The 16592-nt window shown below is 45.3% G+C and overlaps 1 protein-coding gene across 4 annotated transcripts in view; it reads left to right on the top strand.

Annotated features, from left to right (window-relative positions):
• SLC37A3 (solute carrier family 37 member 3) overlaps nt 1-16592 on the top strand; it is a 56150-nt gene that overhangs the window by 1222 nt on the left and 38336 nt on the right. The window contains exons 1-2 of one of the 4 annotated variants that reach the window (XM_044246707.1): nt 5214-5288; nt 15603-15764. In XM_044246707.1, coding sequence (XP_044102642.1) covers nt 15676-15764 — 89 coding nt within the window. In that variant the 5' untranslated portion in view covers nt 5214-5288; nt 15603-15675. Of the gene's footprint in view, nt 1-5213; nt 5346-5601; nt 5677-15602; nt 15765-16592 lie in introns of those variants that run through there. The other 3 variants (XM_044246706.1, XM_044246708.1, XM_044246709.1) reach the window with 3 other exon arrangements.

Raw genomic sequence — 16592 nt, 5'->3', positions numbered from 1 at the left:
GTGTTTTCAAACTGTGGGCTGAGACCTGTTAATGAGTCATAAAATCCATTTTTGTGGGTGGCAACCAGCATTTTTTTTTTAAAGGCTCCATGCTGGGGCGCCTGGGTGGCTCGGTTGGTTGAGCGACTGCCTTTGGCTCAGGTCATGATCCCAGAGTCCCGGGATCAAGTCCCGAATTGGGCTCCCAGCTCCATGGGGAGTCTGCTTCTCCCTCTGACCTTCTCCCCTCTCATGCTCTCTTACTCTCTCTCTCAAATAAATAAATGACATCTATTTAAAATAAAAAAATATATTTAAAGGCTCCATGCCCAGCGTGGGTCCTTAACTCATGACCCTGAGCCTGAAAGTCAGTATTCTCTGCCTACTGAGCCAGCCAGGTGGCCCGCAACCAGCATTTTTACAGAGTAAAATAGGACAAAATTTCAGAAGGTATCTCCAGCAGTGGGGCTAAGGGCTGTTTTGTACACTGTTTGGGTCAGGCGTGTCCACGCATGGATGTCCCACGTGATGTAAAATGTATCTCTTACTGTGGGATGAGTCTAAAAACATCGAGAAGCCCTGAGAGTTTTCCAAGAGCATTTCTTCCAATGATTCCTTCCGAAAACCTGTAAGTTATAATTTATCTTACCTCATATTCCGTTTACACATCACTTTTCAGGAACCTCTCTCTGGAGTCATAAACCCAGTGCTGGCAGGTACAGCACGAAAACAAAGTCACTGCCAAGGTCGTCACTGCCTGTCATTACTAGGAGAGCCACAGGCAGAGGTCCGCCAGTGGCAAAAGATGGACAGGTCGGGACGCCTGGGTGGCTCCGTTGGTTGGACGACTGCCTTCGGCTCGGGGCGTGATCCTGGAGTCCCGGGATCGAGTCCCGCATCAGGCTCCCAGCTCCATGGGGAGTCTGCTTGGCTCTCTGACCTTCTCCTCGCTCGTGCTCTCTCTCACTGTCTCTCTCTCTCAAATAAATAAATAAAATCTTTAAAAAAAAAAAAAAAAGATGGACAGGTCAAGATCCACCGCCCTGTATGGGCGGGAGGCAGGAAATAAAACCCATCGGATGCTCATGTCAGCGAGGCTGGGTGTCAAAATGGTTTCTTCTTCTGGTAATGGTTACTGAAGAAAAAAAAATAAAAGTCAGCTGACTCGGCCCCAGTACTTGGAGATCATCTAGAAGTAGAAATCAGATCGTAAAATGTCTAGGGCACCTGGGTCGTTGAGTCCGTGAAGCCTCTGCCTTTGGCTCAGGTCACGATCTCAGGGGCCTAGGATCAAGCTCTGCAGGCTCCCTGCTCTCCCTCTACCCACTGCCATGTTCTCCCTCTCTCTTTCTCACGAATAAATAAATAAAGAATTAATCTTAAAAAAATAAAACAGTAAAATGTCTGTCTGGTTATGGAGATTGAGAGAGAGATTCTGACCTCCTCCACCAGACCCTCTCCACCAACATGACGTTGAGTGCAGAGAGCATGGTGTGGGCTTCCTGACCTGCCTGGTAGTGACATAAGTTGTATACTTATTTTATTTTATTTTTAAAAAAGATATTATTTATTTACTTGAGAGAGAGTGAGAGAGAGAGAGAGAGAGAGAGACGCAGAGCATGAGCCGGGGAAGAGACAGAGGGAGAGGGAGGAGCAGATTCCCCACTGAGTAATGTGTCCCCCGGGACCCTGGGATCATGATCTGAGCTGAAGGCAAACACTTAACCAACTGAGCTACCCCGGCGCCCTATACTTATTTTATTCACACCCTCTCTGCACACACACACACACACATATACATATACATCTGTACATGCAAACAGATGTTTCACAATAGGTACACCTATTTACACCATTTTAGCCATTTTTTTTTTTTTTTTTTTGAGAGAGAGTTCGAGCTGGTGTGGGGAGGGGCAGAGAGAGAGGGAGAGAATTTTTTTTTAACAAATTTTTAAATTTTTTAAATTAACATATAATGTATTATTAGCCCCAGGTGTACAGGTCTGTGAATCGCCAGGTTTACACACTTCACAGCACTCACCATAGCTCATACCTTCCTCAATGTCCATAACCCCGTCACCCTCTCCCTACCCCTCTACCCCAGGCAACCCTTTGTTTTGTTAGATTAAGAGTCTCTTATGGTTTGTCTCCCTCCCGATCACATCTTGTTTCATTTATTCTTTTCCTACCCCCCAAACCCCCCATGTTGCATCTCTACTTCCTCATAACAGGGAGATCATATGATAGTTGTCTTTCTCCGATTGACTTACTTCGCTAAGCCTAATACTAGAGGGAGAGAATCATAAGCAGACTCTGTGCTGAGTGATGGACACTGGGCTCAGTCTCACAACCCTGAGATCACCAGCTGAGCCGGAATCAAGAGTCAGATGCTTAACTGACTGAACCCATCCAGGTGCCCCCATTTTAGCCATTTATAAGTGTTCTGTTCAACGACATTAAATATATTCACAGCGTTGTGCAACCATCATTGCTACCCAGCTCCAGGACTCTTACATCATCATGAAACTCGACTCATTAGACAATAACTCCCATTTCTCTTCCCCCTCAGCCTCTTGTAACCATGATCCGACTTTCTCTCCCTATGAATTTGATTACTCTAGGTACTTCATGTAAATGGAATCATACAATATTTGTCCTTTTGTGACTGGTTTATTTCATTTAGCATAATGTTTTCAAGTTCATCTATGGTGTAGCGTGTGTCAGAATTTCATTCCTTTTAAAGGCTGAATAATATTCCAACACATATATGTGGATTTTGTTAAGTAATCTCTACACCCAATATGGGGCTCGAACTCACCGCCCCAAGATCAAGAGTTGTACACCGCACCAACTGAGCCATCCAGGGACTCCTTCACATTGTATTTTTTAAAATAAAAGTGAACTGGCTGGGGTGCCTGGGTGGCTCAGTGGGTGAAAGCCTCTGCCTTTGGCTCAGGTTATGAAACCAGGGTCCTGGGATCGAGCCCCACATCGGGCTCTCTGCTCAGCATGGAGCCTGCTTCCCTTCCTCTCTCTCTGCCTGCCTCTCTGCCTACTTGTGATCTCTGTCTGTCAAATAAATAAATAAAATATTTTTTAAAAAAGTGAACTGGCTGGTTTAGGTTTTTTTTTTAAATTTTATTATTTATTTATTTATTTATTTATTTTTAAATTTTATTTATTTTTTTTTGGCTGGTTTAGTTTTGTTCAACCTGACGTCACATTTTCCCAGTCACACTCTCCAACGGCTGGAAACAGAACTACAATTGCATTGTGTAAAGGCAAACAAAGTGAAAATAAGAGGTTTGATTTTCCCTTAGAATGAAGGGAAGAGAAAAACTAAGGAAGAACTCCCACCTTCATCCTGCCTTTTTTTTTCTTTTTTTCTTTAACAAGTTCTTTATTGATCCCTTTCAAATAGACGAATACTTCATAATGGCTAAATAATCTTTTGCCAGTCTCCAATCAAGAGCCTTTCCAGGACCCGGGAGCCATATTTTGAAATAAACATCCCAGGAGTGCTCCAGTCTGCCAGTTCCCAGGGTGGCTAAAAGCCTAACTTCCCTGGGCGCCTTCCTCCTATTTGTAACACTATCTCTTATCCTAAAGATATGAGAACTTTGTTTCTCCTTTGGATAAGCCCACATAAGCAGTCTCCCCAGTTACCACGATAAAGTTAGGACCAACTATATCTAACAAAATGTCCTGTCAAGTCTTCTTGTTTGGGGCCTGGTGATTGTTTATCCTGAGAACACACATGTAAGGGAATATCTGCTTGGCTGTATATGCGGGAGATTCTTTTGTCTTTTTGCAATCTGTTCGTTCATTGTTTGCCATGAGCGTTACATTTCTGGTTTAATGCTTACCCAGTAGTAAATCCATTTTCTTTCTCTGCTCTCTTTATGGAGAGGTTTTCTGGGTTGGGAGATTTTTTTAAAAAAAGTTGTACTTCCCCAACGGTTGAAAGAGAGCCCAGGAGGGCGGTAGACTCCACTTTGTTTTTTTTTTTTTTTTTTAATATTTATTTATTTATTTATTTGACAGAGAGAGAGAGAGATCACAAATAGGCAGAGAGGCAGGCAGAGAGAGAGAGAGGAGGAAGCAGGCTCCCTGCTGAGCAGGGAGCCTGATGCGGGACTCGATCCCAGGACCCTGAGATCATGACCTGAGCCGAAGGCAGCGGCTTAACCCACTGAGCCACCCAGGCGCCCATAGACTCCACTTTTAAGTCCTGTGTTCTAAGGCCTTTGAATTTTTTTTTTTTAAAGATTTTATTCATTTATCAGAGAGAGAGAGGGAGAGAGAGCAAGCACAGGCAGACAGAACGGCAGGCAGAGGCAGAGGGAGAAGCAGGCTCCCTGCTGAGCAAGGAGCCCGATGTGGGACTCGATCCCAGGATGCTGGGATCATGACCTGAGCCAAAGGCAGCTGCTTAACCAGCTGAGCCACCCAGGCGTCCCTAAGGCCTTTGAATTTTTTGAGAGGCTATCAGGATCTTCACATTCATCTATTTGTCTGGGTTGTTGGGGTGGAGTGCAGAATGGTGAACGATAGTGGCAGATTACAGGGGCCACTGCATTTAATTAATTTAAACAAAGATCTAAAGCTTATACCCTTATGGCTGGCTGGTCAGTAGCAAACTTAGCAGAATGTTCCTTTTTTATTTTATTTTATTTTTATTTTTATTTTTTTTAAGATTTTATTTATTTATTTGACAGAGAGAGAGAGGTCGCAAGTAGGCAGGAAGGCAGGCAGAGAGAGAGAGAGAGAGAGAAGGAGGAGGAGGAGGAGGAGGAACAGGCTCCCTGTGGAGCAGAGAACCTGATGCCAACCTGGATCCCAGAACCCTGAGACCAGGGCCCAAGCCGAAGGCAGAGGCTCAACCCACCGAGCCACGCAGGCGCCCCGGCAACATGTTCCTTATTATAAAAAGAAAGAGCAGAGTAAAGCTTTCCTGAAAAAAGATGACCTAGATAGCAGTTCTCTCCAGATTATATCTTATCTCTCTCTCACTGCCATTTTCCAGTTTGGGCTCTTGGCCACCGTCCCCCTGCCCCAGCCCAGCAGCCAGGTTCACCGAGGCCTCAGTGCTCCCTCTCCTCCGCCTCCCCCAGCTACCCGGGCGGCCCGCAGGTGAGGCCGCGGTCGGACTACAGCTCCCAGCATGCCTAGGGGACGGGCGGGTCACGTGAGCGTCCGGAAACCCTGGCCGCCAAGCGGCGGGTGAGGTGGCGACGCGGGCGAGGGGCTACGGGCAGCGGAGCGAGGGGGCCGGTGGGCCGCAGCACGACGACTGCCGCGGCTCTCGGGTGCGCTAGCCCGGGCGCGCGGGGGCCGACCGAGGAGGGGCCGGAGCCGGGCTTGGGGTGAGGTGTGGGGGCGCCGCCCGCGAGGGCGGTCCGGGGGGCTTCCGTGGACGGGAGGGCGATGGCGCGGAGATGCGGCGGGGAGCGGCCGGTGGGTGTGGCGCCGTGGGCTGGGCGGGCCGACGGCCGCTCCCCGCCGCCCGGGGTCGTTCCTCCGTGCGGGGTGTGCGGGGCCGGGCCGGCCGGGCGAGGACCGCAGCGGAAGGGGAGCGGGAGCAGAGCGGGAGGAACGCGGAGGGCCCTCGGGAAGAGTCGGGAACGGGCCGCGCCACGAGGGCGCCAGTGCAGGAGCAGCGCTGTCGGTCAGACCCGGGGAAGGGGCGCTTTTCAGGTAGGGTGGGAAGGGAGGCTTTTGGGATAAAACGCGCGGAGGCCAGAGGGCTTAGAGGGATCTTAATGGAATAACCGAGTTTCGTGTTCTGGCAACTGCTGTGGCCTCAGTCAAGGAATTTGGTCACATTACTTATTCGTCATTCGCCCAGTATTCTTATTTGCAGAATGTGGTCTGTTTAGTCTCACTTTTGGCAGGGGATAATGGGAACGCGTCCACAGGGTTTTTGGTGTTTCCTGAAATATAAGATGGTAGATGATCTCATAGTAACATTACTGAATGTTTATAGGGAGAAGAGTATGTTCCTGGGGTGACGGAAATCTGAATCTTAATTGCTCCCTTTCTTCAGTGTCTTGGTTGCTGGATATGTCTTTGCCATTTGGGGGATGTTTGCTGTGTGCCAGGCTCTGTACTAGGATCTGTCTAAACTTCTCTCGTGTAGTTCTTAAATGAGGGAGTTGAGGCCCATTGAAAGGTCTGTGGTTCCAACTTGAATTTTAATGCCTTTTTGTGGGCTACACATGGCTTCACCTAGCATCATTCTTCTGTTAATCTTCTTCTTCTTTTTTTTTTTTTCAGTATGTTCAGTTAGCCAGTATATGTTTGAAAATGAGTGTGAGAGCATGAGCAGGAGGAGGGGCAGAGGGTTGGGGAGAAGCAGACTCAAAGTTGAGCAGGGGCCAGATGCAGACCTCCATCCCAGGACCCTGGGATCATGACCTGAGCCGAAGGTAGATGGTTGACTGACTGAGCCACCCAGGCGCCCCCTCTCTTGTTAATCTTTGATTTCCATCAGAAAATGACCTGAAACAGTACTTTTATAAAATTAAAGTGAGGGATGCCTGGGTGGCTCAGTCGGTTAAGCGTCTCCCTTCAGCTCAGGTCATGATCTAGAGTCCGAGGATCAAGCCCAAGTTCCACTGTCAGGCTCTGTGCTCAGCGGAGAGTCTGCTTCCCCTTCTGCCACTCAACCTGCTGGTGTGCATGCTCTCTCTCTTTCTCTCAAATAAATAAATAAATAAGTAAATAAAGTCAGTGCAATGTCTTGTTTTCTCTCTAGCTTTCAGGGTCAAGTGTATCATCACAGGTTGTGTTTTGTTCCTCTTCATCACAGACAAAATGAAATGTCACAGCACTGACCATTAACTGGAGTATAAGTCTTTGGCTAGGAGAGGGCAGGGTTTTTGTTTTTTTTTTAAGATTTTATTTCTTTATTAGAGAGAGAGAGAGAGAGAGAGAGCGTGCGCACAGTCAGGGCAGGGGGAGAGGGAGAGGGAGAAGCAAAGTCCATACTGAGCAGGGAGCCTGAGGTGGGATTCGATCCCAGGATCCTGGGATTATGACCTGAGCTAAAGGCAGATGCTTACCCAACTGAGCCACCCAGGCACCCAGATTTTTTTTTAAATACAACCTATCCCCCTGTGTGGGTCTCAGACTCATACCCCAAGATCAAGGGTTGCATGTTGAACCTATTGAACCAGCCAGGTACTCCAAGAGGGAAAGATTTGTATCTTAGAAACTTCTTGTCTTTGGAATATGTTTAAAATGTAGGAAGAATGTAGTTTTAGGAACCCTAGAATAAGACAAGAAAATTTTACTGGTAAAGGTTAAGTACTTTACATATGTGGTAATGCAACAATTTAAGAAGAGAGAAAAATTACAGAAGACTTCAGTTTTGAGTAAAAGGGTTCAGGTAGTACAAGTAAATGGCATCAAATCAGATAATGTGGGATGAAAAGGATATTTGCATAAGTGTCAAGCACTGAGGTGCTGAATTACAACATACACAGTACTGTCAAAATAGCGAAACTCAACTAGATGTTTGATACTCTTCCAGCTGCCTTTCTGTATTTCAGTACACATAATCTTTTTCCTTTGCAAATATAAACACTGAAGTCTGAGAAGTAAGTCGTTGCCCATCTAATTTGCTACTTCTTGAGTAATAGGGGTTACACTGTTACTGATAAAGTGTGTGGGTTTTGGTTTTTTTGTTTCCATTCTGAATTTATACCTCTAAGCTTAAGGTGAGCTATTTCTGATTACTATGTTTTACCCAACTTGGGATATTTTAACCTTTTTAAAAAAATACAATATAGAATAGAGACTAGGGTCAGGTCTGGATTTGAATGCTAGTTTCGTCTATTAAGAGATACTACTTTATAAAATCTGTTTTCTCATCTCCAAGATGTGAGAACTATATATACTAGTTCAGGGCAAGTACCTAGCACAGTGCCTGGCACTTTGAAACTGTTCATTGTTGGTTATGGTCACATTCATTCATTCACAAAATCTTTATTGATGCTTCTAAAGGCATCATTTGATGCTGGAGATATGGCTGTGGACTTAAGACAGATGAGCTCACTGCTTTTGGGGAGCTTACAGACGAACAGTACACATGTAAACAGTTAAATGGGAATAATTCGATTGGGAGCAATGCTGTGAAGGGAAGAAACAGAGACAGAGATGAGAGAGGTCACTGAGTGACTGCCCCAAGCGCTGTAGAGAGAGGACCGTTAGGGCACACAATGAGGGAGATGACCTGAGGATGAGCCAAGAAAAGGAAAGAACAAGCCATTTGCAAGGAACCGGGGGAAAAGCATTTCAGGCAGTGGAACAGCAAATGCAAAGGCTCAAAGCAAGAAACGGCTCAGGGACAGGAAAAGAATTAGGTGTGGGGAGGTTGCCATGAGTGAGGAAGAGTGGTACTGGCAAGGGTGGGGAGGAAGGTGGGCAAAGAGGTGGAAGGAAATGGGTTAGAGCCTCACCGTGTCCAAAAATGGTGGCTCCATCCTAGCAAAGGATTGGGAACCACCCAGATACCTGGTAGGAGATTGGAATGTGCTAACTCTGTAGGTGTGGATAAGGAGAGATCTCTAACCTCTGGTAAGTGAAGAAAAGAAAAAAGTGCAGAATAGTGCACGTAATATGCTCTTTTGTGGATGTGTGGGTATGAGGGGCTCTGCCTGGGATGTATGCACAGGGGTAGATTCTGTGAGGATGCAGGAGCACAGGGTGATGAGACCAGAGAGGGAGACATCACTGTATATAACCTTTGATGTCTTTTGATTTTTCTGCCTTATGTACATATAACCTATTGAAAATCAATAAAACAATAAAAAAATCTTTCAAAAAGCATTGCCTCAGGCAGTCTCCTCCTTCATCTTTAGCCTCCTTTTGCCAGCCACAACTGTCAGCTCCACTGCTCTCCCCCAACCTTAACCTTCTTATTTTACAATAGAGGACTGGGGGTGGGGGTATTCAGGCTTTGAAGGCCATGGTAAAGAGTTTTGTATTTTTATCAGAGAGTCTTGGGAAGCCATCAGTGTGTTTTGAGCAGAGGAATGAGAGCTGATTTATATTATTAAGATCTATTTCTGGAGGCGCCTGGGTGGCTCAGTCAGTTAAGCGTCTGGTTTGGGCTCAGGTCATGATCCCAGGGTCCTGGGATAGAGCCCCGCATTAGGCTCCCTGCTCAGTGGGGAGGCTGCTTCTCCCTCTCCCTCTCCCTCTCCCCCATCCCCCGCCCCGCTCCTGCTCTCTCTCTCAAATAAATAAAATCTTAAAAAAAAAAAACTGTTTCTGGTTGATGTGTGGAGAATGAGTTGGGGGCAGGGTAGATGTAGAAATCGTGAAGGCCTGCTGGAGGCTGTTGCAGTACGCTTGGTGGGCCGTACGGGTGGTTCATCTTGGTGGCAGTGGGGATAGAGAGAGGAGGACAGATCTGGAATGTATTGTAGGAGGTAACTAGAAATGGGGTGGATGTGGAAGCTGAGAGAGAGAAGGAAAAGTGAAGGAAAAATCCTGGTTACCTTGGGCAACGTGGAGGAATGGTGGTATCATTTAAGTGGGGAAATACTGGGGGAGGAACATAGGTCTGGAGGGAGGAGACGAAGAATCTTGCTTCAGATCCATGGAGGCATACCAGGGGGACGGTGGCCGTACTGTGGGGTCCACGTTAGAGCCCTGGTTCGGGGGAGGGGGGGGTCATTGGCCGAAAGCCATCGTACGAGGTGAAGGAGAGAGAGGGATGCTGGAACTTTAAAGAGCGAAGTGGGAAATTGTCGTCTTAGAGGTTGAGTAAGCAAAATAATTGGGGAAGTGTAGACATGCTGGGCAGTCTTGCATGTTCTTTGAGGTTTGTGGTTTTGAATCTAAAAAGTGAAATCGGCCTGCTTGTGTGATTTTTCTCTGGCAAAACTCAGCTACTTGGATGCAGGGAAGGAGGACAGAGGCGAGCAAGTAGGTGCGTGCGCACACTCCTGCACACACACGCACACACACGCACGCACAGCCTGCGAGAGTTGGTTAGATTCTAAGTTAGTGAAGACTGAAATGAGGACAAGAGGAGGATTATGGATACCGGGAAAACGGTGAGGTGACCGAATTGGGAGCCTTGTTGAGGTAAAATGACTCTTGAGTGGAAAGTGGGAGAGGGAGGGAATGAAGGGTGTTTGCAGTCTAGTTTGGGGAGGTGATGTAGGTACTGGCTGCGTTTTGACCATGGAGGGGTTTTCAGTGTGGGGCAGAGGCAAAGATTGGTGGTGGAGAAGACAGGGGAGGTAGAGGACCGACCCGGTGGTGGAAGGAAAGAGAGGCAAGGGTCTGTGGCGGAAGGTCAGGAGGTGACAAGGCAGCAGCCAGTAGGGGGCCCTCTCCCCCCGAATCGCCCTTCCCTGCCAGCCTGAGTTCAGAGAGGCTGGAGTCTTGTGAGAAGAAAGACGACTTCTCCTTGACAGACCTTGGAGGAGGCAGGGTCATCTGGGGGTGGTCAGGAGTCCGAGGCAAATATCGCTCAGAGGAGGGTGACCATGTGGAGAAGTTCATTTGCCTCATACCTAGATTTCTAGAGAGCAAGATAAGAAGTTGGGGTGGGGTGAAGATTGGGTCAGGTCACATGGGCATGGGGGATGAGTTGCTTTGCACATGCCATCTCCTTTCCTGCCAGCCTTCCCCCCATCTTTCTAGCCGTGTCTCCCACAGTGTTCCTAATACATGACAACCTGAAGTCTTATTGATGTGGGGTTGGAATGGTCTCTGAATAGCTATAGAAAGTGACAGTTTTGGAGTGCTTCATATCCCAAGACGTTGTTTGGTGAGGGGAGATTGCCTTCTGTCTGGACGTGTTCCATGTGAAGCCATCTTTTATGTAACATTGATTACACAGTGTGGAGTGTTCATCCTGGAAAATATCTTGTGTGAGTGATCTTCTAGGACTCAAAAAAGCTTCAATATGAATCAGATGAGTTCATGATTATCAGCTTGTTTTGAAAAGTGGAACATGGCTCAGTGGTTCCAGATCCTTCTTGATGGTAAGGATCTTATTTTTATTTTTATTTATTTTTATTTTTTATTTTATTTTTTTAAAAGATTATTTATTTATTTATTTGACAGAGAGAAATCACAAGTAGACAGAGAGGCAGGCAGAGAGAGAGAGGGAAGCAGGCTCCCTGCCGAGCAGAGAGCCTGATGCGGGACTCGATCCCAGGACCCTGAGATCATGACCTGAGCCGAAGGCAGCGGCTTAACCCACTGAGCCACCCAGGCGCCCCAGGATCTTATTTTTTTTTTTTTTTAATTTTATTTATTTATTTGACAGACAGAGATCACAAGTAGGCAGAGAGGCAGACAGAGAGAGAGAGGAGGAAGCAGGCTCCCTGCTGAGCAGAGAGCCCCATGTGGGACTCGATCCCAGGACCCTGAGATCATGACCTGAGCCGAAGGCAGCGGCTTAACCCACTGAGCCACCCAGGCGCCCCCAGGATCTTATTTTTAATAAGTTTTGTTTTTAACCCACTGAGCCACCCAGGCACCCCTAATAAGTTTTGTTTTTAAAAGCTAGTTCTTATTCCCATATGAGAGTTGTATATTCAGTATCCATTAACTGAGAAAATACGAAATGGTAAGCTGCTATGAATTTAGAAAAACTTAAATGGATTTTTTAAAAATTATATCAGCATTTACTTACACTTGAAAAATGTTAGACATTTGTTCTGTCTGTATTTAGAGCAGGAATGAAAATGGTCTTCAGAAAGTAGGATGTGAAAAAAAAAAAAAAAAAAAAAAAAAGAAAGTAGGATGTGTTTGGTGGATTCAGACTTGGCAGAAACTCTCGACACTTCCCCAGGGTTGCAGAGTTCATGGATGAGTAGAAATTACTTCTGTGTGGGGGAGGGGGTTTGGGAGAAGGGGGGTAGGGTTATGGACATTGGGGAGGGTATGTGCTTTTGGGTAAATTGGAAGGGGAGATGAACCATGAGAGACTATGGACTCTGAAAAACAATCTGAGGGGTTTGAAGTGGCAGGGGGGTGGGAGGTTGGGGTACCAGGTGGTGGGTATTATAGAGGGCACAGCTTGCATGGAGCACTGGGTGTGGTGAAAAAATAATACTGTTTTTCTGAAAATAAATAAATTGGAAAAAAAAAAGAAATTACTTCTGTGATGCAGGGAATATAAGTGCAAGGTATTATTATTGTTATTAATTACTGTAATTACTTAGGACCAGATGCTATAATAGTATTAATTTTAAGTGGCTTTCTGCCAATAGCAGGTGAATATTTAAAACTATTTTCCTGGTGTACTTATTAAGTCCTTTCTCTCCTGTCACGTTAGTTAAGGAAAAAGTTGTTTATTTAGAAATGAAATCCAGATGGTCTCAAACAGCTTGGTAGTCGTGTAAAGTTATTAATGTAACTACACAACCTTGAAATACACAACCATTATTGCCAGAGCAGTGCAATCCCAATCCAGTAGAGTGTACATTTTTGGAATTATTATTTTACCTGATAAATTACTGAACTTCATAAATCATATCCTTTCCTGAAGTACTCAGTACACTGTTTTGAGGTGTGAATGTGTTCAATTCATAGAGCTACAATTTCCATAAAGCTTTGAGTTGTTCCACTGGGGTTTCATGTTTAATTTAGGGGCTGGAGGTAAATTTAGCAGTGACACTAATAGCTCTCAGGTTTGTAACTTTCTGGAATTACAGACAGAGTTTATTTGTTATGTCTTGGAGGTGGAATTTTAATATCCTACTTGGCTCATTATATTGTGAACATTTTCAGGCAGAAAGAGTAAGTGAAATTAGCTACATTCTACTGGTGTGGGACTTGTTAATCCTGGGAAGGTCAGTGGCTAAAATAATTATCTTACGTATATAATTACCTTACCTACATTGTTTATTTTAATCTCTTAACTCTCAGAAGAGATACACCATTTTATAGATGACCATCTGTGATTCATAAAGATTGGCTTGTCCAAGGGCTTATGGCCAGTGAGTGAAACAGCTGTAATGTTGATATAATTTTAACCACCTCAACTTTGTACCTTTTACCCAAAAGTTTCAGGAATGGCCTTTTGGCTGGGTCTTTGGGCATGTAAGGTTTGCCTATATCTACCAAGCTACTATGGCTAGTGAAAACATGAGTATAATGGCAGTTACAAGGAACCCGGCCTTGAAAGCAAAGCCCTGTGATTTGCCAGTTTTAGTACTGGAAGTTCTTTTTTTTTTTTTTTTTTAAAGGTTTTATTTCTTTATTTGACAGAGAGAGAGAGAGAGAGAGAGATCACAAGTAGGCAGAGAGGCAGGCAGAGAGAGAGGGGGAAGCAGTCTCCCCGCCAAGCAAAGAGCCCGATACGGGGCTCTATCCCAGGGTCCTGAGATCATGACCTGAGCTGAAGGCAGAGGCTTAACCCACTGAGCCACCCAGATGCCCTTCAGTGCTGGGAGTTCTTGATTTTTTCTCCTGCCTTGTCTATAGTAGTACACATAGCATACAGGTCATTTCATTAATTATTTTTTTTCCTAATATGCAAGTGAATTATAGGACTTTTCCAATGATGTTGATGTTTTCCCTTCTGATCGTAAAATACCCACCTTTATTGTAGACTTTTTAGGGAAGGGTATAGAAAATTAAAATTACCCATAATGTTGCTACCCAAAGAGAACCAGTATATCCCCTATTTATTTGTAAATATTATGTAAACATAGAGTTGAATTGACTATGAGTTGTATCTTTTTTTTGTAAGCGACACCCAATGTGGGTCTTGAACTCATGACCCTGGGATCATGAGTCCCATGCTCTACTGACTGAGCCGCCAGGCGCCCCATTTTCTTATGTGACATTTTCTCATGTCATTAAAAAGCCTTAATTTGTCATGTCAAATGATTATCAACTATTCAGCCATGTGGCTATACCATAATTTATTTACACATTCCGCTTTTCATTGCATCTTTAGGTTGTGCAGACTGATAACTGGAGGCATGAAGTTTAGATGCTTAGTTTGTCAGGGCAGTGGTCCTTTCAGAGAGGACCAAGGAGCACTGACAGGAAGTCGTGGAGACAGACGGGCTGGGAGTGGCCCTGCCTCTTTCCCCATTTCCTTATGACTGACACAAAGTTTATTTCTTTAATAGAAGAAAGCTCCTTTGACAAGCTGTGAAAACTACCTTTGTTTATAGACCTGAATGTACCTTGTATTTCTTTAGATCCCTGGAAATTGGATTTTTGTGTCAAAGGCTGTTGATGAACATGCTCGATTATCTTCCTGTAATACGTTTCACATCCCTTAGCAGCATACGAGAGTTCAGGAGTCATTAGACCTTGAACTACATTGGGCACAATCTTTTTTAACTTTGCAAAAATTTTCTTGCCTTAACCAAGCAAGTATGCCTTTCTTGTGTTACTGCTAAGATTGGAGTTTCAGCCATTTCATTTCTTCTGAATTGCCTATTCATTTCCTTTCCTCATTTTTCTGTCAGAATTAGTGATTCTCTCTCTCTCTCTCTCTTTTTTAAGATTTTATTTATTTATTTGACACAGAGAGAGAGAAAGCAGGGGGAGCGGCAGGCTGAGGGAGAAGGGAGCCCAGGACGGAACTCCATCCCAGGACTCTGGGATTGTGACCCGAGGCAAAGGGAGATCCTTAACTGACTGAGCCACCCAGGTGCCCTCCTTTTTTTATTCTTTTAAGATTTTATTTTTATGATGCACCTTGGTGGCTGACTTGGTTAAGTGTCTGCCTTCAGCTCAGGTTGTGATCCCAGGGTCCTGGGGTCAAGCCCTGTGTTAGTCTCCCTGCCCAGTGGGGAATCTGCTTATCTTTCTCCCTCTGTCCCGCACCCCGCTCATGCTCTCTTTCTTGCTCATTCTACTTCAGATAAGTAGATAAAGATCTTAAAAAAATATTTATTTAACAGTGAGAGGGGGAACACAAGCAGGGCGAGTGGGACAGGGAGAAGCAGACTCTCCACTGAGCAGAGAGCCTGATGCAGGGCTCAATCCTAGGACCCTGAGATCATGACCTAAGCCGAAGGCAGATGCTTAACGGCTGAGCCACCCAGGCGCCCTAAAAGATTTTATTTTTAAGTAGTCTCTACACCCAGCTTGGGGCTTGAGCTGACAACCCCCAGATCAAGAGTCCTATGTTCTTCTGACTGAGCCAGCCAGGCGCCCCTGAATTAGTGACTTTATCAGTTTGTATGAGAGTTCTTTCATTAGGATCTAATCTTTTGTCAAGGATTTTTCTTTTCTTTTCTTTTTTTTTTTTTAAAGATTTTATTTATTTATTTGACAGAGAGAAATCACAAGTAGATGGAGAGGCAAGCAGAGAGAGAGAGAGAGGGAAGCAGGCTCCCTGCTGAGCAGAGAGCCCGATGCGGGACTCTATCCCAGGACCCTGAGATCATGACCTGAGCCGAAGGCAGCGGCTTAACCCACTGAGCCACCCAGGCGCCCCAGGATTTTTCTTTTCAAGGGCTTGTTATAAACATAATTATCGATCTAGTTTTCTGGAGTCCCTAGCCCAGGTGATTTTTCTCAAGGTCTGATAATATACTGACTGGCTGGCTGTAAGTCTAAATAATTCAGTTTTTGGAGAGACTGCCTATTTTAAGTAATGATGATAATGCATTTTGTCTTTTCAGAAAGAAGAAATGATGTAGATAATTCACTATCCGAACTTCAAGGTCAGAGGTGGGAAGGAAGGTCAGGAAGACTATGGCCTGGCCGAGTATTTTTCGAAGAGGGACTGCGTTCTCCCGGTTCAGCCATCATCATGTTGTTGTGTTCCTGCTCACCTTCTTCAGGTAGGTTCGTTGCTCAGACTGTGCACTCGTGTTTTTTGGGCTTATTTGTTTGAGGGAGCTGGTTGTTGGCATGGCAAGTGCAGTGATTGATTGGTATGGGCTCATGAAATAGCCTAGTTATTCCTCCTGTTGTGCTTTCTGGTACCTCTAAGTAGTTTCCAAGGACCATTTTGCCCATGCTTCCTCCATGCCTGGAGGCATTTTTGGTTGTCACCCTTGGGGGCAGGGGTGCCACTTGCAGTGGGCAGAGACCAGGATGCTGCCGTAGGTCCTGCAGTGCACAGGCTCTCTTTGCACGATAGAGAATTTGGGGGGCCCAAAATACCACCAGTGCCATGGTTGAGAATCCCTGCTTTAATATACAGTTTTTAATTTGTTGAAACCAGGAGCTTCAGAACAAAGGGTACACATATTCAGGGAGTGCCTTTTGCGTCTTTGAGCAGTAAAGATGGACTGAGACAATTGGGAGGAGCTCTAGGAACTCCTGTGAGTTTCCGAGCGTTAGCACGACTAAAGGATCATCTGTGTTTATGATTCTGTGGCCCTCAGTGGCTCTCTTCAGTGGTTCATAGACGCCACAAACCAGGTTGTGTGGTTTTAGGAGCCGTGTTACTTATAACACTGTGACTCCGTTATTCTGATGATTTCTTCTGGGTCGATTTTATTATTAATCTTTACTGAAGTCACCACACATGATGTGATTTACTTGTTTTAAGGCAGAAACTAAGAGATGGTTCTCTGTGTAAGAGTTGATAGGTGATCTTGGATGCTTGCTTGAGGGATAGCCATTTGTGAGGGCTGAGAGGGGACATCGGAAGGAGGAAAAGA

Source organism: Neovison vison, chromosome 4, assembly GCF_020171115.1.
Source record: "Neovison vison isolate M4711 chromosome 4, ASM_NN_V1, whole genome shotgun sequence".
NCBI lineage: Eukaryota > Metazoa > Chordata > Mammalia > Carnivora > Mustelidae > Neogale > Neogale vison.
This window is presented reverse-complemented; position numbering and strand designations above follow the sequence as displayed.